At 47.7% G+C, this 23849-nt stretch overlaps 1 protein-coding gene across 2 annotated transcripts in view; it reads right to left on the bottom strand.

The window, feature by feature from the left end:
* Window positions 1-16652, bottom strand: part of LOC110071117 (autophagy-related protein 2 homolog A) — a 61478-nt gene extending 44826 nt beyond the window's left edge. For both annotated transcript variants that reach the window (XM_072983941.2, XM_072983944.2), the window contains exons 1-4: window positions 16354-16652; window positions 4384-4546; window positions 3012-3164; window positions 164-266 (exon numbers count right to left, since the gene is read on the bottom strand). In XM_072983941.2, the coding sequence (XP_072840042.2) occupies window positions 164-266; window positions 3012-3164; window positions 4384-4546; window positions 16354-16524 (590 nt within the window). In that variant the 5' untranslated portion in view covers window positions 16525-16652. The remainder of the gene's footprint in view (window positions 1-163; window positions 267-3011; window positions 3165-4383; window positions 4547-16353) is intronic.
* Between the last annotated feature and the right edge of the window lie 7197 nt (window positions 16653-23849).

Below are 23849 nucleotides of genomic sequence, written 5' to 3'. Positions count from 1 at the left end.
CGCTAGACAAGTGAGCAGGACAGACAGAACTCTTCCCTCCACTTCCTGCCTTCTTTTTCCCCCCCAAGTCTGGAGAATGTTTTTCAGTACAAAAAGCACTCTGATCAAGCCACCCCACCAAAAAAAAAATCTAATGAAAGATTATGGTAATAGAAAATGTTACCTTTTGATATGCACCTCAAGGGCCATACTGGCCTGCCCTCCATTAGGCTCGTGTTCGACACGTATCACTGTGTCCAGAAAGGTCACTTGGATCCTCCGAAGAACTGGGAGAGAGAGAGCCAAGAATACCACGGGTCGTGAAACACAGAACCAGGTTAATTCTCAGTGTTGTTAAAAAGCTCACTTTAGTTTTGAGATCTTGAGAACCTGAGGAGAAGCCTCTGTTCCCTTCCTCCCTGCTCCATTCCAGCTATGCATAACTACAGCAGTCCTACTTTGGGAGAAAGGCAGGAATTGACTAGACCGCAGAGAATCTCATTTCTCATCAATTTCACTCCTGAGGGGGCTGAGCTTATTTGGGAAGGGTAGCTGCATTCCTAAGGCTGCTGTGTTCACTAGGCAGAAGAGGAAGCAGAAGGGGAACTTAGATGTCTGATGAACAGAATCACAGCAAAAGAATGCAAAACTGAATCAGCGCTGAAGACGTTGGTAGCCCCCACACTATTTTTGAGTGGGGACACAGGAAAACAGAAAAGTACACACCCCTTTTACTTAGGGTTGATGGTGGAAGACCTCCAACAACCTTGTACAAAATCCCCAAATGTTCATGTTCTGGAAAAAAAAGGTGGAAAGAGAAAGAGGGCCACTTCCCCTTATTTATCATGCTCCCTACTGAAGTCGCGCTGGTGCACACCCTGCACACCCCTCCATTGTGGGACGCATCCACTCTGCTCCTGGGGCCCTTTCCAGCTTTGAAAGACGCACCTTGAGCGACTAGAACAGGATTGGGGTGGGGGATGCATCCGTGGCTCCAGATGCTGACGGCCTTGAGCGCCAGCCGTGCCAGGCAGGATGACAGGAGTCAAGAGACAAAAAGGTGCAGAGCGAGGAGAGTACAGTGGTGCCTCCCACTGCGACGTTAATTTGTTCCACAAAAATCGCTGCAGAACAAAAACGTCGCTATGCGATATTAAAAAGCCCATAGAAACGCATTGAAACCCCTTCAATGCATTCCTCACAGTTCAGCGAAGATCCTCCATAGCGCAGCCATTTTCGCTGCCTCTTAAGCGAGGAATCCGTCCCTAAACACAGTGGGTGGCCATTTTGTTTACCCATTTTGAAACCGCCGATCAGCTGTTTTAAAATCCTCGCTTTGCGATGCTCGGTTCCCGAAGCAGGGAACCGAGCATCGCAAAGGGAAATTCCCCCATAGGGAACATCGCAAAGCGATCACTTTTGCGATCGCAAAAAATGTGTTGCAAAGTGACTTCATCGCTAAATGGAGTGATTGCTATACGCGGCACCACTGTACCAGAAGGTTTTAAAAGAGCACCCCTCCCCATTAAAAGAAACAATCTCTCTCCTCAAATTGAAGTTCTGCTATGTGTGTACTTTGAGTCAGGTTTCCAGGGACTGCACCCATGTGTGTTTCATCAAATCCTTTTTGGCAAGGACCCTCTCTGGCTGCACCTCCGGAGACTCCAAACGGAACAATTTTTGGGGAAAGGGCAGAAATGTTCTCTGGGCAGGGCACGCCATGGCCAGACAGGGTGCACCACATGCTCCAGGAGGAGGAGAGATCCTCAGCATCCTTAGATATCTGTGGGAATCACCAGGACTAGCAAACCAAAAAGAATACAAGTCAGGATCTTTGGTTGCCTCAGGTCTGACCCCTTCCCTCCATGTCACTGGTGATGGAGACATGGCTCCTGCATCCCTGAGAACAACAGGCAGCAATACGGTGAGCAGGGAAGCGCTTGGAACTGTCATAGATCACAAGCTGAATATGACCCAGCAGTGCAAAGTGGCTGCAAAAAGGCTATTTTAGGATGCATTCATAGAAGTACAGCCTTCAAATCCTGTGAAGTACTAGTCCCCCTCTATTCGGCACTGGTTAGGCCTCATCTTGGGTGATGTCCAGTTCTGGACACCACACTTCAAGAAGGGTGGAAACCAACTGGAGCAAGTTCAGAGGAGGGCAACAAGGATAATCAGGAGACTGGAATTCAAGCCCCAGGAGGAAAGGCTGAAAGAACTGGGCATGCTTAGCCTTGAGAAAAGAAGGCTGAGGGGAGATAGGATAGCACTTTTCAAACATTCGAAAGGCTGTCATACAGAAGAAGGGCAGGATCTGTTCTCAATCATGCCAGAGTGCAGGACACGTAATAATGGGATCAAGGTACAGGAAGCCAGATTTTGGCTGTAACTTCCTGTTAGAGCAGTACAAGAATGGAACCAATTACCTCTGGAGGTGATTTGTGCTCCAACGCTGGAGGCACTGAAGAGGAAACTGGACAATTATCTGTTGGATATACTTTGATTTGGATTCCTGCATTGAGCAAGGGGTTGGATCCACCAGCTTTATAAGCCTTTCCCATTCCATTATTCTACGATTTAGGTGGCACGCAAAACTCCATCCTCCAAAATAGTTTTCAACAGTGACAAATATTAATGGACTTTTTAAAAAAAACTTGGGAAAATTAATACTTCTAGGAGGTCTCTTTCTCCTCTAAAACAAGACATCTGGCTTCCCCCTATACCTCTTTTAGCCCAAATCTGGTTTGTGAAAAATAAAGGAAACTATCTGGATTTCTTGTGTGTTTCTTTTTAAACGTTCTGGTTACTTCTTGCTGGCCTAGAAGGGCTTATGCGTGTGTATTAAAGGGCTTGAAAAAAATGGATCCCTAGAGACTGGCCAGGCTTGGTCTGGATGATCAGCGGAGGGCCTGCTATGGCCACGCCAGGCAGCAGCCTATTTTGTGTAAGGATAGGGCCGGGCAGGGGTTGGCAAGCGCCTGGCCTGCGTCAAGGGGAGCCGCTCCGTCCCTTTCCCCCTCCCTGCCACTCACCGGTTTCGATAGTTTGTGCAAACATCTCAAGACCCTCCAGGGGCTGGGGAGTATCCGAGGGCTCTTCGGTCTGCTCCTTCAGGCACTCCTGTGCCAGCTGCATGCTTGTGGTCATGCATGATGCCCAGCTTTGCGACTCTGAGCCAGAGGCACCTGCAGAAGCACAAGGGGAGAAAGGGTCACTAATTTGAGGGGGGGAACAGACACAGGTGCCAAAGCCGAATAGGCTCCTCCTCCTGGAGGGGGTAAAGCAACAGAAGCCACGCCACCAGTATTGCCACTGCTCTCATCAGAACAGAGAAAGTTGCCTAAGGCACAGTCTTACGAGAAGATCGGGGGGGGGGGAGGCAGTCAATTCAGCCTCCCCCGACCTCACCCTACAGCTGCCCAGAGGGACCCGCACCGGTGTAAGGCTCTCTCCAGAACAGGTTATTTCTATATCAACGGGTTCCAAGGGGTCCTTGACGCCAAGAAAGGGGAGAGGAGGCCAAGCTGAGAAATTGCCGCTGGCCCAAGACTCCTTTTCCAACACAAGCTCACCTCTGAGGACTCTGGAAACAGCTGGATCTTGGAAGAGCCAGAAGCAGCCACGAGATATGGGGCTGCTGCTGCACCTGCAGCAGGGAGGGTGATGCCGGCACCACTATCATCACATCTGTGGGGCAGGGGCAGGCAGCCCCCCCCAAGTGCATGGAGGAGAAGGGCTGCTTTGTTTCCTGGTTTAGGTGGTGGGAAAATCTAAGAGGCTCTCAGGCTGCCTTTAGTTGACTCAGACAGTTTGACCATCTGGTTTAGCAGAGTTTAAATCAGTTAGATTTTAGACTGCCAGGACCTGAGCTTCAGAAGACCCAGGCAGCACGAGTTATAATCAAAACCCAGCTTTGGGAATCATTGGTCTGAACTAGTGGTTCCCAACCTTGGGTCCCCAGATGTTCTTTGACAACAACTCCCAGAAATCCTGGCCAGCGCAGCTCCTGGCGAAGCCTTCTAGCGAGTTTTTTACACCAAGAACATCTGGGGACCTAAGGCTGCAAACCCCCGCCTTGGCAGCAGCTCTGCAGAATTTAGACAAAGGCCTTTTTCCCAGCCCTGCCAGAAGATGCCAGGGGACTGAAACTGGACCTTCTGGTATCCAAGGCTAGTGCTTGACATCTGAGAACCAGACCCTTCCCTTAGCCAACATTCACTCCTACGGTGAATGTGCAGGCAGTTCTCTGGGCTTGCTAATAATATTCTCAGGGTTCACCAAAGCAGTAGCAAAAATTCAACCTGCAGGAACTGAACCCCTTCTACCTGGCTCTCCTTCCCCTTCCTGGGACCCCAAGCGCCCCCACTCAAAACCAGCGTGCCAGCTCCTCCACCTTCCACTCACCACTCCGGTACTTGGGCCGGCACGTGATCTGCAGGCCGCTCACTTCCACCGTGCAGTTCTCCGTCACCAAGGCAGACCAAGGGATGGTTACGGCAATGCTGTCGATGAAGCCATCGATGATTTCCAGGGGGGCTCCGACGGATTCCAGAAATTCATTCACAGACTGTAAGGGCAAAGGGACAGTGCTGGGGTCAGCCGGGCAGGAGCGAAAACAGGCAACATCACCCCAACATCAATTGTGTTAGGAAGGCTGTCCTCTGAGAAACACTTTGCTGTGGGAGGAAAGGGGAGATGGGCATGCAGCAGTAGTGGAACAACTGGAGACCCACAGCTGCCAAATGTCCATCCACCAAACAGCAGATATCCTCACTATCCCCATATAGTGTAATGTTACCTATTGTGCTGCCATCAAGATGAGCACTGTGTACCATCAAGCTGGAACTGTCTTTCCAAATATTTGAAAGGCCGTCCTACAGAGGAGGGGCAAGATCTGTTCTCGATCATCCCAGAGTGCAGGACATGCAACAATGGGCTCAAGTTACAGGAAGCCAGATTTCGGTTGAATATCAGGAAAAACCTGCTAAGTATTAGAGCAACATGAGAGTGGAGCCAGTAACTTCGGGAGTTGGTGAGTGCTCCAACACTGGAGGCATTCAAGAAAAACTTAGATCATCGCCTGGCAGATCTGCTTTGACGGCATTCCTGCCTTGAACAGGGGGCTGGACTTGATGGCCTTGTAGGCCTCTTCCAACTTCATTTTTCTACGATTCAATGAAAACAGTCCTAATAAAATTTTCAGAATGAGTAGGATATTGAAGGAGTGGTTTTACACGTTCTTTAAGTGTAAGTCCCATCCCATTAGTTTCCATAGCCGAGGAAAGGATTCAAACTGAGGTTTCCTCAAGTCCATCTCTCTACCCACTACATCACACTGGGTATCCAAAAGTACAACTCCCACAATCCCCCTCCCCAGTAGGAGATAGGAAGAGGGCATTATCTGCTTACTCTGTGCTTTGTTGCCGGAATGAGCCCCGGACTGATCTAATTTACTCTGCGGGACACAGTCCAAGACTTAGACTTTGGAACTCCCTGCCACAGGAGACTAGCCTGTCCTGTCTCCCCCACCCACCCCAACTCTCCCAGATAGGCAAAGACCTCTTTTTCCTCTCTAGGAAGACCTTTGGCATGGAGCTGGGTTTTAAATGAAGGGCATTTTCTTCCTCTTTTTTTCACATTTTTTTCATATGTTTATATATTTGGAAAGTATTTGCCTTTTATTCCAATATTATTGTGGCTGTCTCAGATGATGCTTTGGGCAGAAACACTGCATGGAACACAAATTAGACGAATATCAAGTACACGCGTGTTTCCAGAGAGTCAAGAGTAGGAGCAGAGAGACCCGGTTACGAAGAGAGATCAAAAGGTGAGGGAAGGAACGGATCTGCACTGCTTACTGGCTTATTTCTGTCATGGGTAGATTCACATCCCACATTTTTCCAACCAATGGGAGGCGAGAGACCCGGCTCTCCTCCTCTCCGCTTCCTCCTCTAAAGAATCCTCGGAGGCAGGTCAGGTTTCTGAGACAACCCTTCCATGGCTCAGCAATTCCATGTACCTGGATCCCCCATAGGACACCCTACCTCCCCAACGCAATCCAGATAACCAAGCCCAGATGGACTCACCCACTGACCTAATTCGCCTGGCAGCAGAGAAGTCCTGATTCCACCCACCCACCCCTGGCTTTCCTGGAGGGAAGGGAGGCTTGGAATCCGGCACCAGGATGAACCCAGCTGTGCCAGTGAAGCAACAGCGAAGACGGGGCAAGCGAGCACATGGGTCCCTCTGCCTCATCCCCGAAGACAAAAGGGCCGGGCTGCCCTCTCTGGCTGTGTGGCGCTTCCTGCCCTATTGCACCATAAGACTGTTGATCATCTCCGGGCAGAGGACCCTCTCCTCCACCACCCCGCTTCAGCCTCCTGCTTGCCTGCCAGGCCTGGCAGGAGCGATGGGGAGAAGGGTGAGGGCGGGAGATGGGGGCAGGAGCATATCATTTAACAGCTTCCTCTGACATTGAGGGTCACTTGGGCAGTGAGGGTGAGAAGAGGACTCTGGAGAGCAGGATTCAAATCATCACTCAGCCATGGAAACTCGCTGGGGAGGGGCGGCGCTGCTAAAATAATAATAGAATAACTATCTCTGGATGGAAAAAGGTTGAAACTGAGGCTGCTCTTCTTTGGGCACATTTTCCCCTAAATATATAATAGACAAACAAACAATACATACAAAACATACACGCAGGGAAGTGTTTACCTTAGTACAATACTTAATATATAATCCTGACTCCATAATTGTGTTAAGAGTACTAAAATCTTTAACCTATGTTATATTCTCTACTCATGTTTATCTCTGGGCTCAATCATAAAACATTTTCCAGTTTTCTTCAACATGACTTCTCAAATTCTCAGATAATATCTATAACAAGCGATCCCATTTTAAGCCCAGATCAACCTTGTAACTATAAATATTTATAAGATTCTCTGGAAAAACAAATGATGGGAAAGGCGGAAGGCAGCAGGGGAAGAGGAAGACCAAAGACAGGATGGACTGACTTCCCAAAGGAATCCACAGGCTTGAGTCTTTCTTTCCAGCTTGAGTCTATAAGAGGCTTGAGTCTATAAGAGCTGAGCTGGAGTGTTGAGGACAGGAGATTTCGGAGATCTCTGATTCATAGGGTCACCGTAAGTTGGAGGCAACTTGATGGAACATAACAATAACACAATGATAACAATTATATACAGTACTGTCATTTCCTACTTATAGCAACTCTTCTAATGGTTTTCAAGGTAAAGTGTAATCAGAAGTGGTCTACTGTTCCCCTTTTCTTGGGGTGCCCTGGGACTGTGGAGTGTGCCCAGGGCCACACAAGCCGAACCTTCTCCAGGAAGGCCCAGGGGAGAATCAAACTCCCAGCTCTTGATTCTGCCATCAGATACTTAAGTCACTGACTTATCCATCCTCTCCTTAAATATCATGTATATCTTGGAAACCCTACTATGATCACCATAAGTTGAAACCAGCTTGATGGCACATCACACACACTGCATTTTTATCGGCCAGAGTTTGGTTTTGCCTAGAACAAAGGACTGAGTTATCATACCGATGTGGTGAATGGCCCTGTTGTTTTGCAAACAGGATCAAAAGCCAAAGTAAACTCCACAGGTGTGTCAGACTATAACCTCCATTATCCTTTGGCTAGCACAAAACTGCCTCATGTACTGTACCACCATTGCTTGTAAAATCAACACAAGTCCTGTTGTGCTTAAAGGTAATCAGCCAAGCTATTTTCAACATCAGCTCGCAATTTCTTATGGAAAAGCGAAGAATAGTGAAGGGATAATGGAAAAGAGGGTGGGAAAGACATGAGAGGGCAGGAGACAAATCAGCAGTGACTTGCAGAGATAATTATAACCGACTGGCCTTTCTCCAGGGCAGGACTGAAGCTCTCTGAGCCAAAAGCTTCAGAAACAGCAGGTTCACCCTCCTGAACAGCAGGTTCACCAAGAATATCTCTGCATTTTGTAATGGCATTTGTTCCTGGAAAACATGGGCACCCCCAATGGTGGCTAAGGTTCCACAGCCACCATTATCCATAAAGCAGACTCCTCCCCACATATACTTCACAAAGAAGCATACAATAAGGAGTGGAGAAAACTCCTATCAGTATTAAACCAGAACAGTTGGGTGTGTCCCCTCCCCCTGTTTTTTGTTTTGTTTTGTTGCAACACCCAAGATGGAGAAACAAACTCCAAAACATCTGGAAGGAAAAAAGGGCCCTTCCCATGGGTCCAAGAGTCAAAAGGTGAAGCTACATCACTACTGAATAATTGCAAGTATGTGTTTTTCCATGTTTATTTCCTGGTTCTATGTATTGTTACATACAGCACTGATGTTACCTGTCTGTCATGGGTTTGGAGGGAAAGTTCCATCCTATGGGGAGTGGAAGGCGGGACATCAGGAGGAGGGGCTGTACTGTATATATATGTGATGCGTGTGTGGAGAAGTTAGGAGACGCTGGGATGTGAAGAAGCAGCAGCTGGGAAGAAGAAGCTGGTGTGGGAGTCTGTGTGTCAGACAGGGTACTACTGTGTGTCAGAGTACCAACCTGATAGGTTCAGGTGTCTGTATGGTTAGCCAGAACTGATAGGTTCAGGGTCTGTGCTTCAAGTTAAGGGTTCTGTGTGAACCAAACTGGGTGTATGTATGAGTGAAACTAAGCCACGTTACTAAATCTTATTCACCTGATCATTTTATTTTCCCTGTGTGTTGTATTTAAATAAACCTTATTCTTTTATTTGTTGAAAATCCATCCCTGGTCTGTGTGACTTCTTACAGGGAATGGTTGGTGGCAGCTTAGTTAACGTGTGGCATATCCCAGTAGGTCTGGGTTTGTCACATTGATTGGTGTCCAGCGTGTGGGATACGACTGGTCCAGTTGTCCAGCGGTCCAGCAAAGCCTTGGCAAGTGTGCCCAGAGCAAGGGGGGTCTAGTCAGGGACAATCTGAGAGCACGTAGGTAATCTTCTAGGTGTACCTCACGGGGGGGTGCACTAGTAGAAGAACGTGTAACCTCAGATTGGGGGCTAGATTAGGGAGCTCTGAGGCAACCTGGTTTTGGCGGGAAAAAAGCTGAGGCAAAACTGTGAAATAGCAGTGAGCTAGCTTGTCTGCTGAGAGGCCCAGCAGAGGGGGGTAGACTCTAGCTCGCAACTGTTGCAAGTTAGTGCTGAAAGGACAGCAGCAATCTATAGGGAAAGCTGGTTCTGAGGCAAAAGAAAAAAAAAGTGGGCGTTTTATTTTGAGGCTTGACTTTTTAAAGCAGCCTGTTCTGGGGGGGGGGGGATTATGCCCTTGACTCGAAGCCAAATGGCAGAAATGGGTGAAGTGAAAGACCCCCAGGTAGACCAAGGGTCTGAGGATGAATTTGGCTCAGTGCAAGGTGACAGCACGGGAGAACAAAACACAGAACTCAGAAAAATACTCCTAGCCCAACAGCATGAACTGAGGGTGAGGGAAATGGAGGAAAGGGAAAGAGAGAAACAACGGCAATTTGAAGTAGAGAGAGAGAGAATGGAAAAAGAAGAAAGATTAGAGAGACAGAGAATGGAAATGGAGAGGGAGAGAGAGAAAATTGCTCTGGAAAAAGAAAGAATGGCGTTTGAGTTAAGGAAATTGGAACTGATGAACCAGAACAATAATAACAATAGGGATTCTGAGGGAGGCCAACTGTCTAAAGCTGACCTGAAGAAATTCCCTGTGTACCACAAGGGAGATTGTCCTGAGGTGTTCTTTTCCTTAGTGGAAAGAGCGTTTGTGGACTTCTCAGTGAGGGAAACTGAGAAGATGACCATCATGCGATCTTTAATCAGTGGTAGCCTGGCTGAGGTTTATTCAGAGATGCCACAGGAACTGATGAGAGATTTTGCAGAGTTTAAAAAACTGGTGTTTGCAAGACATGGGATAAATGCGGAACAGCTGAGGCAAAGATTCAGGTCCCTCACAAAGAAACCAGAGCAGACTTTTACCCAAGTGGGGGCTCAATTGGTGAGGCTGCTTGAGAAATGGCTATCTCAGGAGGGGACAGAGACCTTTCAGCAGCTTAAAGATTTGATAGCGCTGGAACAGTTCTATTCAGTCCTGCATGGGGAACTGAAATTCCAGGTGAGGGAAAGGAAACCAAAATCTGTGGCAGAAGCAGCCGAGATCGCAGATTTTATTTACCAGATAAGAAAGCCCTTAGGTGAGGAGAAATCTGTAGGAAAACCCAAAGAAACCTACAGCAAGTACTCTCAGGGACCAGGGAAAAGCCAGCAAGGGGGAGGGGCCCATGGTGAAGGGAAGCCCTCAGACATGAAACCAAGACCTCAGATTTTGGAGGGAAAACCAAAACAAGATGAGAGAGACTCAAAATACACCAGAAAATGCTATTTCTGTCAGGGAAAGGGCCATTTAATCTCAGAGTGTGAGAAATTAAAGCAGCTAAAAGGAATTGTGCCTCAGGATTCGAGTGGAACCAAGCCAAAAGCTGTGTTCTGTGTCCAGAAAGAGCAAGGCGCATTGTCACTGAGGGAGCCTGTTGCCATGGCTACTCAATCTGGAACAGCTACATCTGCTGATCAGGCTGAGGAAAATGGTCCTCTTGTAGAGGTCAGGCGCTGCCTACTGGTGAGAACGAATTCTCAGTTGTTTGAGACAGCAGGGGTGGACGTAGGAATACTTGACCGTCAGTATCGGGGGCTGCGGGACACTTGTTCTCAGGTGACCCTGTGCCATCCAGATATTATTCCTAGGGAATATGTGATCCCAAATGAGAGCATGAAGGTGGCAGGGATTGAGGGGCAGGTAATCTCTCTGCCGGTAGCGGAGGTACCTGTGAACTTTCAAGGCTGGAGGGGAGTTTGGCGGCTAGCAATTTCATCGACTCTGCCAGCAGCCGTGCTCGTGGGAAATGACCTGGCTGAACATGTGAAACGGGTGCTAGTGATTACACGTTCACAAGCCACCACGGGGACAGTTCAAGGGGGTAATGATGAGCCAGAGACGGAAGCAGAGGGGAGTTCAGAAGCTGTGGTGGAAACCTTAACCACAGACAGCAGATTTGGACAAGAGCAAAAGGCAGACGCCACTCTCCAAAAGTGTTTTGAACAGGTGACTGACGCCCAGCTAACACCTGAAACCCCAGTGAGATTTCTGGAGAAAAAGGGGATTTTATATAGAGAGACCCTGAGGAATATCTCAAAAGGGGGAGATGGGATCAGAAGTCAGCTGGTGGTACCTGAAAAGTATCGCCCCATGATCTTACAAAGGGGGCACTCTGACATGTTTGCTGCACACTTAGGGGTGAACAAAACACAGCAGAGAATCACACAGAATTTTTACTGGCCTGACATAGGGAAGCAGATCAGGGAGTTCTGTAAACAATGTGATGTGTGTCAAAGGCAGGGGAATAGCCGCGACAGGACCAAAGCAAAGTTGTGCCCTTTGCCTGTGATTGACACTCCGTTCAAATGCATAGGGGTGGATATTGTGGGACCTTTGCCCAAGGCCACAAAGAGGGGGAACAGGTTCATTCTCACCATTGTGGACCATGCCACGAGGTACCCTGAAGCCATACCCTTGACTAACATTGAAACTAACACAGTGGCAGATGCCTTGGTGGGGTATATGTCCAGGATGGGATTTGCCTCAGAAATAATCACAGATTTGGGCGCATCGTTCACATCAAAGCTCATGAAACGCTTATGGCAAATCTGTGGAATTAAGCACAAGGAAACTACTGCCTATCATCCTGAAAGTAATGGGTTAACTGAGAAGTTCAATGGGACTCTAATGCGCATGATTAGGGCTTACTTGGCAGAGAATCCAAACAATTGGGACCAGAAGCTGCAATCCCTTTTGTTTGCTTATTGATCAGTGCCACAAGCCAGTACCGGGTTCAGTCCATTTGAACTTTTATTTGGGAGGAGGGTGAAAGGGCCCCTTGATTTGAGCAAACAAAATTGGGAGCAGATCACCCAGGATGACCCACAAGACGTTGTGACATATATAGACTCTTTAAGGAAGGACCTAAAGAGAAACCTAGAGCTAGCAGCAGAGACCCTGCAAGCTCAAAAGGTCAGAAAGAAAGATTGGGATGACCAGGAAGGCAGGGAGAGGCACTTTGACCCAGGGGAGGAAGTGCTTTGGCCTAAGCTCTGCAAAGAGAACAAACTGCAGCTGGGTAGCCCAGAAATAAAATACTTGGGTCACATGGTAGGGGGAGGAGTGATAAAACCCCTAGAGGCCAAAATAGAAGCCGTTCGTGATTGGCCCAGACCCAACACCAAGAAAAAAGTCAAATCATTTCTTGGGTTGGTGGGCTACTACAGAAAGTTCATCCCGAGGTTTAGCGAGATTGCGGCTCCGCTGACCGATCTGACGAGGAAGAAGGCTGATGACCGCATCCCGTGGACCAGCGACTGTGAGGAGGCGTTCCAGAGGTTGAAGCAGGCGCTCATCAACTATCCAGTGCTGCGTGCTCCAGACTTCGACCGGGAGTTCATCATCTACACCGATGCGTCTAACAGCGGGGTAGGAGCAGTTCTTTGCCAGGAGGATGAGAATGGTGACCAGCATCCAGTGTCCTACTTGAGTAGGAAACTTCAAAAAGGTGAGAGACATTTGGCAACCGTGGAGAAGGAGTGTCTGGCCATAGTCTACGCGATCCAGAAGGCCAAGCCTTACATCTGGGGAAGACATTTTGTTCTGTGCACTGACCATTCACCACTGCAATGGTTAAAGACAATGAAAACCCACAATAGCAAACTTATGAGGTGGGCTTTAAATCTACAGGACTATGACTTTGAAGTGAAGGTGGTCAGAGGGTCAGTGAACTGTGTTGCTGACGCCTTGTCAAGAAGACCTGAAGAATGAAGACGGCGAAAGAAACATGGACTATGTATATATATTGATGACAAAAGGTTAAATGTACCTGTTTTTTGAACTTGGTTTGTATGAATAAAGGTAAATTGATGTAATGTATATGGTAAATGTTTAAATGCCTAATTGCTATGGTTAACTTAGAATGTAAGTATAAGTAAGTATGATATGGTATGTATAACTGTTGTTGTGTGTTTTATCCAGGTTGTTTTTTGGGAAAAAGCACATTAGCTTTCCCCCTACAAAACAACTTATAAAGAGGGGAGGTGTTACATACAGCACTGATGTTACCTGTCTGTCATGGGTTTGGAGGGAAAGTTCCATCCTATGGGGAGTGGAAGGCGGGACATCAGGAGGAGGGGCTGTACTGTATATATATGTGATGCGTGTGTGGAGAAGTTAGGAGACGCTGGGATGTGAAGAAGCAGCAGCTGGGAAGAAGAAGCTGGTGTGGGAGTCTGTGTGTCAGACAGGGTACTACTGTGTGTCAGAGTACCAACCTGATAGGTTCAGGTGTCTGTATGGTTAGCCAGAACTGATAGGTTCAGGGTCTGTGCTTCAAGTTAAGGGTTCTGTGTGAACCAAACTGGGTGTATGTATGAGTGAAACTAAGCCACGTTACTAAATCTTATTCACCTGATCATTTTATTTTCCCTGTGTGTTGTATTTAAATAAACCTTATTCTTTTATTTGTTGAAAATCCATCCCTGGTCTGTGTGACTTCTTACAGGGAATGGTTGGTGGCAGCTTAGTTAACGTGTGGCATATCCCAGTAGGTCTGGGTTTGTCACATGTATCATCTGGGCAGAAGACATTTATTTATTTTTGTTACTACTTATGTTTTCTTTTTCTCTGTCATCAAGGTAGCATAGCTGGTTCTCTTTAGCCCTCCCAATAACCCATGAGATGAGCAGGCCAAGGTTCAGGAAACACTAAAACCTGAATCGCCCAAAACATATGCTACTCCCTACACCATTACGGTTTCCTCAAGGACCTGGTCTACAGCACTTCTCTTTTCTTTCCGGCTCATTAGAAAGACCAAAAAAATTTTAAAATTCTTAAGTTGTTCCATATTTCTATCTCTCCTTTTAAAAGGGAGAGCCCTCACTTTGCAATTCCTACTGAACGTTTCAACAGCTGAATTTCCTGAAGCGGAGGCTCCAATCCTTTGACCATCTCATGAGAAGAGAAGACTCCCTGGAAAAGACCCTGATGTTAGGAAAGTGTAAAGGAAAGAGGAGAAGGGGACGACCGAGGATGAGATGGCTGGACAGTGCCTGCGAAGCGACCAACATGAATTTGACCCAACTCCGGGAGGCAGTGGAAGACAGGGAGGCCTGGCATGCTCTGGTCCATGGGGTCACAAAAAGACAGACACGACTAAACAACAACAAATTGAAGAAGATTGTGTGTGCCGTGTGCCATTCTCCTCCCACCCCCATTACTATGTGACCTGCTGGACCATTCCTGATTTACTCCGCTTTCCAGGAACTGGATGCACGCAAAGTATGCGGCCTGCAACCGAGCTGTATCCCACATGCGCCTCAGCTGTTGGCCCGTAACGCATGCGCCACGGCCACCATCCCCAGCAGAAAAGGCCAGCGTCCAAACAGAGAGCACAGCCAGGATGTCCCCAGGGTTAGCTGAGTTCAAGGCCAACTCGCACAATAAACAGAAAACAGCTCACCAGAAGTGGACAAACAATGACCTGCTCAGGGAAGCCTTCCAAGAAGGGCGCATCACACGGCAAAGGACATGGACGCGTTCGGTTCTGGCTGCAACACATCTTCCAGGAAAAGGAAGCTTTACAGCAACAAAAACAACCACCTCCCCTTCTTTCCTCTGCACAAGAACACACTCTTATCCTACCCACTCCCCTTTCATGGACAAGGCACATCCTATTCTCAAGTTACATTTACACCCAGCCTTTTCTCCGAGAAGGAGAAGCTGAGCTCTTCTCTCCATTTCATCCTCACAAATACCCCATAAGATAGATAAGAACAGGCACACACACGGAGGGGGGGCAGAGTTATTAGTCGACTGTCATAACTGGAACCACAACCGAGGTTGCTAACCACTGTACTATAATGTCTCTCCTTCCTCTCCGTCTGCAAGAAGGGGGATCGCAGACTGTACAGATGTTGGGGAGACAGGATCTAACCTCAATGTGAATGTTTTAAACCTCTTTTCTCTAGGAATCAACGGGCTAAAAGGAAGTGCTTCCACAGAAGGAAGTGTGTCGGTTCGCCACAACAAGACTCCTGGAACACCTCGGCCGCAGCTCACATTGAGTGTTGCAGAAAACTTGCGCGGAATAGAAGACACGGATGAAGGCAAACTAATCCAGGCAAAGTTTTTTCTCTAGCCTAAAGAATTTGGAGCCTGCCTTTGAGCATAGTCTTGTTGCACATTACCAGCCAGGCACATCTAGTACAAGATAAGCTGTCACAACACCAAGTGTGTTCCTCTTCAAAACTCCACTGTGTTGTTTGGGGTGAAACAAACCAACACAACTCTGCTTCTTCAATACATGCATGCATTCTTATAGTAATACAAGTTTTTTGGATACGATTAACTTCCCTTGCACACAATGTAAGAACTAAATGACAAAGAGAACAGGAACTCCAGCAGATCCTCACCACCCTATAGCTGAACTGGGGGGGGGGGCATTTACTACAAGCAGGAACAGACACCCACTGATTTACACACACACACATACCCCAGCAGGAGCAAGATCAGCTAAATGGCACAAAGCTGGACATGACCAGGGAACAAGGGCAAGGGCCACAACGCCTGGGTCCATTTTGGGAGCTGTAGTTCCCAAAAGGAGTTGTATGTGTGTGTGTTTTTCCTTTTAAGTTCTAGCACAAAGGCACCCATTCTTTTGTTTGCTGCCCGCATCCCTCCCCGGTTCATAAAAGCACAGCAGGGGCCTTCCCAGCCAAGGGGCAGCAATACTGGTTACCAGTTCAGGCCAGGGTCTGAAAGGCAGGGGGTCGAATCCCTCCCCTCCCAACCTTGGGGGGGGGAGGGTCTCGATCCAGGTCCACGTTTCTCGCAGCCTAACCTGCCTCGCAGGGCTGTTGGGAGGATCTGCAAGGGCCGGACCCCCCCCCGGTCTCTGGGTCTGGCCTACTCCACAGGGCTGTTGGTGGGAAAGACACCGTGGAGGGGGAGGGTTTAATCCCTCACACAGACTGGGCGGATTGGGGGGGGGGGAGGCAGCCCTAGAGGCCCCGTTGAGCTCTTTGGAGGGGAAAGGAGGAGCAGGCGAGGCCCCGGAAGGAAAGGAGAGGACCGAGGAGGCCGCCCACAGGCAGCCGGCACCGACGGCAACAACCCGGCGCGCTTTACCGGTGGGATTTCCGCCTGCCTCGCTAGGCCAAAGAGAAAGGCAGAGAGAGGGGGGGGAAGGGGTCCTCGGCCTCTTTCCTCTCCTCCTCCTCCTCCTCCTCCTCCTCCTCCTCTTTCTCCTCCAGGCGGGCGGAGGCTCACCCAGACGTCGAGGTGGAGGCGGCTGAGGCGGCCGGCGCCGGCGTAGAGGTCGAGGCTGAGCTGCTCCAGCCCCAGCCGCTCCTCCAGGAAGTGGCCCAAGTAATGCTGCAGCAGGTACCGGCAAGCCCGCTTCTTGATCGAGCTCGACCACGGGAAGAACCACCGCGACATGGCGGCCTGCCTCCCCGGCCGCCCGCAGCCTTCCTTGGCCGGCTGGCCCCTTCACTCGACGCCCGGGCTCCGCCACTGGCTTCTTTTCCCCACCTAGGCCCGACCCCGCTGTCATCTGGGCGCGCTCATTGGCCGCGTCGCTCCTCTGCGCTTTTTCTGATTGGTCCTCGGAGCGGAAGGGGCGGGTGACGTAGGAGAAACGGGGCGGTGTGAAGCGACGGAGAGGAAAGAAAACCCAGAAGTCACCGGGCGGGGCGTGAAATAAGTCTCCCTGCAGGAGGTTCCTGGAGCGCGAAATAAGTCCCGCAGACGTCAGTCAGTAAAGAGAGGCGCTAAGAAGTCCTGCTAGCAGAGCAGAGATTTCCGGGTTTCGTTCGGAGCGGCTCGCCTTTCGTCTCTAAGGCGGGAGGAAACCTGCCCCGCAACAGATCAAGGAAGGAACTTCTCTTAACTTGGGTGGTTTTTCCCCAAATATTTTGAAATGACAGCTTGGAAATGTTGCTTTTCTAGGCCACAATTCGCACAACCCTCACAGCTTCTTGGCTGGGGCTTTCTTGGCATAGAGTCTGTTTCCCCAATAATCCAGCTCATCTAATTGTTTAACAAACACATTTTATTTACTAGAGATCAACTGGCACAGACAACAAATAAATAGTCTGCAAAACTAGTTTTAGAATAAAACATTTGAGCACAGGCTTTGGATTTGGTTAATGCAAACCCATCTAGACTCATAGTTTGTATTCCTGGATTCTTCTGCAACAGGCACCCTTTACAGTTTTGGAACATTTCCTGTGGTCCCCCCATCTGGCATTCAGTTAGCACATTCCCCATCTTGTCAGCCTTTCGCCTCCTGGAAGAGTAAAGTTTATTCCAGTCTTGACTACTTTTCACATCCCAGCACTGAGACAAACTCTCTATGTCCCCTCCTTCCCCACTGAGCACATCATCAAGATGGGGGCTCGACAATCCGTAGAGATGTAGTCGTAAATGTCGAACTCTGAGCACTCAAGAGATCCAAAACACAGGCAGCTATTTTGATCTGTACCAGCAAATTAGTGTGGGCTGCTTCCTTTCCATCAGGAAAAACCCATTGTCTTCCACCACAATGAGGATTATAGATAAGTGAGGAGGAAGCAATGTATTCTTGGGGAATTGCTTCTGCTGATCACAAAATCCCAGCACACTCATCTTCCGAGGCCTGTTTCCACTGTGTCACCAGAATCAAGATGGGAAATGTATCATTGCAATGCTAGTTATACAATGATGTGCGCTCTCTGTGTGTGTGCGTGCGTGCGTGCGTGCATGTGTCTGTGTGTTCCTCTCATTTGCCGTTAGCCGTCAGCCTCCTAGCCAGAAAAGCCATACAGTAGGGACCCCTCATCTGTAGGATCAGTATCTGTTGATTGACTTATCCACAGTCTGAAAATTATGAAAAATGTTAAAAGAAAATCCCCAAATACTGTACAGTATCTCTTTTTTTAAATGATGAAGTTACCAGAACTAGCCACTAGGGGCCCCCAGAGGCTATGCTATGTATAGCATCTGCTAGAGAAAGTAGATTTCCATCTGATGTTATCACCAGAACTGGCCCTTGGAAAGAGCCAGATGCCGTGTTATGTATATTGTTCACTATTAAAATAGTATTCTGTGTTTTTCTGCATCCGCGGTGGGGCTTCTCCTTTGAGGGGGAGGGATTTAAGACTTCTCCACTCTAGTCTAGGGAAGCGAACGAAAGGGTTCCAGCAGAAAACTCTCTAAGCCGGTTGTTCCCAGCCTTGGGTCCCCAGATGGCCTGCAACTCCCGGAAGCCTTTACCGCTAGATGTGCTAATCAGGATTTCTGGGAGTCGCAGTGCAAGAACGTCAAGGAACCCAAGGTTGGGAACCACTGCTCTAACCCTTTCACTAAAGTATGAATTTAGGAAGGTGCCATGCTACTTAAAGGGGCTTCAACCTGCTGCAACTCGGTAGTTTGAATACATACATGGAATCAAAGAATTATAGAAGTTGGAAGCTACCTCCAAGGGAAATTACTGTATTTTTCACGCCATAAGACGCACCTTTCCATAAGACGCACCAATTTTTAGGAGAAAAAAACAGGGAAATATAATCTGTATTCTTCGCTCCATAAGACGCACAGACTTTCCACCCCCCTATTTTGTGGGGAAAAAAGTGCGTCTTATGGTGCGAAAAATACGGTAGTCCAATTCTCTGCCAATGCAGGAAATTTTTGACTGGTGGTCATCCAACTTTAAAAGCATCCAATTCAGGGCCCTGGTTACCCTCCTTTTGATTGGTTGGCCATTCTACTTCCAACCCACTTTTGCCATCAGGAAGCTCTTCATAATATTGAGTTAGAATCTCAGTATCTTGTAATGTGAATCCACTGGCTTGGGTTCTTTCCTCTGGAACTGTGTAAAACAAAATTACTCTCTTTTCCATGTTGTGTGTGTATATGGCTTATCAGAGGGGAAAAAGGAGAAGATGCTAAATTTGGGGGTGTCTCCTGATAAGTAATTCGAATATTTAGTGTTTTATGGCTCTGAAATGGAAATAACTGCATTGGATTCCCATAGTAAAAGAAAAAGTGGAGGAAGTATATTTCTTGTTTCAGGAAGCTGCAACGAGAGATAGAATAAGAGAGAAAATAAAAGAATCTAATCAAAGTTGATAAATGTGCCTTTAGGACAGAAGGGAATGCTAATAGGCATGCTGGATAAATGGGTAATAATGACCCCCCCAACTTACTTCTTTACTTAAAATATTTCTATGCCGCTTTTCTCCCCAAAAGGATCCAATCAATCTTACTTTAAAACGGTCACATTTCCAAAACTGGATCAGACCCCTCTGATTATGTGTCTCGGCACTATTCCATGTAGAAGAGTGGGTGCAGCAGAACAGATGCTGTTTGCAGCTTATATGGTTATTGAGATGATCTTGCAACTTTGTGGTTCTTCTCTTGAAGCAGGGGACCAGCTGAGATGATTCCTGCCCAAGGCAGAGCAGGAAAGGGCACCTGACTTGCAAGGCGGGACAAGTTGTTTTGGTGCCTGTTGAGGCAGAAATCTCCAGAGGTGACTCTCCTTGTGACAGTGCAAATACAGTGATGCCCCGCATAGCGACGATAATCTGTGCAGCAAAAATAGTTGCAAGGAGATTTCATCGCTATGCGGTTTTAAAAAGCCCACAGGAATGCATTGAAACCCCTTCAGTGCATTCCTATGGGCTTAAAACTCACTTTTAAGTGAAAATCCTCCATACGGCGGCCATTTTCGCTGTCCGGTAAGCGAGGAATCCAGGCAAAAACACAGCGGGTGGCCATTTTTTTTACCTGGTGGCCATTTTGGAACTGCCAATCAGCTGTTGGAAAATCATTGCTATTCAATAATTGTTAAGCGAAACAGCGAACCGATCATCGCAAAGCAATTTTTTCCTATTTAAATCATTGCAAAGCGATCGCTTTTGCGATCGCAAAATCTTCATCGCTATGCGGATTTGTCGTTAAACAGGGCACCCGTTATCGAGGCACCACTGTACAAGAACAGCAAAGTAAATGAGGGAGCCATTAGACAGAAGGTTGTCCTGTGTTGTCGTGTCGTTTTTATAACGCAACTTGGCACTTTATGCCAGCAGCAACAATTGTTGTTATTCTCTGGACATGTTTATGTACTCTTTGCAAGTGTCACAGCAGAAAATCAAATATGGATACATTTATCCTTGTAGTACATCACACCCTCCTGGCATTATCCTTCCCAGCTCCCTCTTTTAATATTGTTGTTCAGTCTACAAAGTGACATAGCGCCGCACTGACACTTCTGCATTACAGCTGCATCGCTTTTCTGACATAGCCCCAAACTGGCAACTTTTTATAATTAAAATAATTGATTAAAAATATTAAGAGGTGTCAGTCTTAGCCTGAAAACTTCCGTGTGATCACGAGGTGCCCAGACACTGCTCCAAAGGGCCAATATAGGCAATCAAGCTATCCAGAAAGTGAAACAAAACAATACAAGGAAACAAACAAACAAACGAAAAGCTCTGCCAGTAAAAGATGTGGCAAAAAATTATGGAAAAAGAATAGGTCTGCTCACAGTTAGGTTTATATTGTGCAGTTTATAGGGGGGAAAAAACCATCAAAATAGTGGGAAAGTCCAGCACCAACAGCAGGACAAATGTCCATCTAATCACATCCTAGGACGGTGTTTCATGACACTCCAGAGCTATTGTCCCCGGCAGCTCCATCCCCTTGCCTGGTGGTGGAGCCGGCCCTGACTTTCAAGACTTCTTCTGTTGGAGTTGAGAGAACATCAGTAGGATTGGAGGCAACCCTCCAATTAGTGGTCTAATCTTGAGATTACGAGCGCATTTTGAGATTACGAGCGGAAAGAGGATCTGTTCAAGAAGGGGTGATGGGGAAAGGCCTAGATGCCTTGAAAAGGAGATTGGACCGATTTCTGGAGGAACCGTCCATCGCAGGTTACAGGCCGTGATGGGGAGGTACCATTTCCAGGCTTAAAAGAGATGCAGGGGAGGGGGACCAGGAGACAGGGATCTCATTGTCTCGTGTGCCCCCAGCTGGAGTAGATGGGCCCTTGGCCTGATCCAGCAGGGCTCTTCTTAATTGTCTCTCACACTAAGGTGGCCGATGTTCAGATGGAAGGAGAAGCCAGGGCTATGTAAGCAGGCAAATGCTTTTTGAGTGAGCTGGAGCGGGTATAGCTCAGTGGGTTGGAGGCCCTGACTCTAGAGCCCAGCGTTCGCATCCCCATTGTGCTTCCTCAGAGAAGGGCTGATGGGATGACCCTAAGCGTGTGTGGCTGGTAGGATTCCAAGCCCTGCCACCTGTGTGGCCTTGGGCAAGCTGCCCCCAACTCCCAGAGCGCCACCAGGAGGCAGGACTCGAAACCACGTCTGAATACATGACACCTCGGAAACCCTGGGGTCACACATCAGAATCCAGGTGGTGGCCCAATAGAATTCTTCACTGACAGGTATAGTTGCATATCTGGACACAGATAGAGATATGATCAGCACCGTGGGGGAGATTGGGACAAAAGCTGCTTATTATCTCTGCTGAAAGAAGATGATCCCACCCTAGTTCAGACAGGAGATATCTTGAGAGCTGGGATTCTCATTCTCTGTTATTCCACACATCCCCCAGGATCCATTTGATTACTTTTAAGCTGCGAGCTTCTCTTTTGCATTAAATCTCTGTTCAAAATGTACTGTTTGCAGATCAAAAGTCCCCCCCACCTCCCCCAATTCCCCCCCCAATTTCCCCCCCAATTCCGCCCCCCACTGACTTGACATAGATGCCACTGGGACACCTATATTTGATCTCCTCCTTCGCCAGCATAAAGGCTGATAGGCTGAGCTCCCTGTCCCCAGTTTTTGTACCATTATCTATATCTGAAGAAGTCTACTCTGGAGGAGTCACAAGCCTGTTCTGTGCACAAATTCAAAGTGATCCAAGAAAGGCTTGCCCCAACTTGGAATTTTCTAAGGACGGCCAAAGGAAGGTTTCCACCCCTGGAGTTCTCGTCTCTCGGAGGAGAGGTGCAAAAAGTATAACCATGACAAGAGGGCAAAAAAAGGAATTTACGTTTAAGGAATTCCCAAGCATGATGGCAAACCTGATGGCTAACATTCATAGAGAAAAGGGGACAGCCAGCTAGCCTTTTTCTGTATGAATTGTATGAACTGAAAGCCAGATCCCTCTGAAGAATCTACTGGGGGCTTAAGTTCTTTCTGCTCTTTCTTGGCTTACGTTGATATATGGTTTGGCACACTTTTTAAAAAAACGAAGATGAGGAAGGGGTGATGTCTTTGCTTAGATTACTAAAATATCCCAAACAGAAGCTAGCTTTTGAGTCCCGCAGGAGTCTTCACCAGGCTGGGTGTTAAACAGCAGAAGGTGACACATTAGAAACACAAAAGTGATCCAGATCGTGGCCAGACTAAAATATATGTACACATATACACAAAAGGCAAATGAGTCCTGATTCTGATTGGTTTCATATATATATATATTAATTTTGAAACAATCTGTTATTCTGCTTGTTAACAGGTGTGGTCATTTCTCTCTGGCATGTTTGTATGTATGTCAGACAGATCCCACGCCTATGACACGTATGTGTTGCTCTCTCTGGCAACTCTCTCTTCTCATTTCAGCTTCCGTGCGCTCCTTCTCTCTTGCACCTGGCCTGCTCCCTCGCTGTCGGCAATTTCATAGACGGTGATGCGCAGCTTGTTGGAGTCCCGCTTCAAGTTGGCAAGATGCTGCTCATCCAGCAGGATATCTCCCAAGGCACACCTCCGGCCCCGCACCTCGCGCAGAAAGCTCTCCAGCTGTTCTTCCATGGAGGCCAGCTGTTGGGCGTACACTTGTTGGATGGGGTTGTATGCAGGCTTGCAGGAACTGGATTTTGGCTGAATGCAGGCAAGGGCCTGAGGTGCTGCGCATGTGGTGGGAACGTCCGGGGTGATCTCTGTGCCACACGCCTGGTTTGCCTGCCCGGGAGGGAAAGAGGAAAAAAAACATTTGTTTGTTTGTTCATTCCTTCGTTCGTTTGTTTATTCATTTCACTTGTATACTGCGCTGGGCAGTTTACAACCAGAATTAACCTAACATGAAGTAAAACAAAACATAAATATAGTATGAAAGAAGCACAACCTATAATCAATTTAAAAAAAAAACCTCAAATAAATTAATGAAAACCAAACAATGGAGAACAGGCAATGTAAAAATAGTTATATTACGTTAAGAAAGGATGCTCTCAAAGGCTTCATTATACAGCTCCTTGTCTTGAGCATCCTGTTCAGGGTAGTAAGGGAGGACGCCGGGCGCAGCTTCACTGCCATGGCCCCATTCCAGAGGGGCCCCATTCCTGTTTTTGTTTGACAGCTCCTTATCCCCCTTTTGGTGTGGCGAACAAAAAGAGCACGGACGCTTTTAAGGGAAACCATGAAATCTGCAGTTTGATGAGGGACTGAGAATTCTCTGCTTTACTTCAAGGGAAGGAGCTAGAGCACTCCAGCAAAAATAAAAAATAAAAATAAATTTAAAAAACCCCAAGCACTTCCTCTCCAAACTGCAACTCCCAAGATCTCATAGGCCATAAGAGTTATAGGGCTACCAAAGCCGTATAGGTGCAGAAAACAGGAATGGGATTTTTACATTTTTTTAAACACCACCACCGAAGAGTCTGCTGGAATAGCTCCAGCTAGAATTCTGGGGGCTTTGCCCCCCCCCCAGCCCTATCAGGTATACATTATGTTTGATATAAATTATGACTGGTGCATAAATGAGAAAGAAAGAAAAATCCC

Source organism: Pogona vitticeps, chromosome 15 (assembly GCF_051106095.1).
Source record: "Pogona vitticeps strain Pit_001003342236 chromosome 15, PviZW2.1, whole genome shotgun sequence".
NCBI lineage: Eukaryota > Metazoa > Chordata > Lepidosauria > Squamata > Agamidae > Pogona > Pogona vitticeps.
This window is presented reverse-complemented; position numbering and strand designations above follow the sequence as displayed.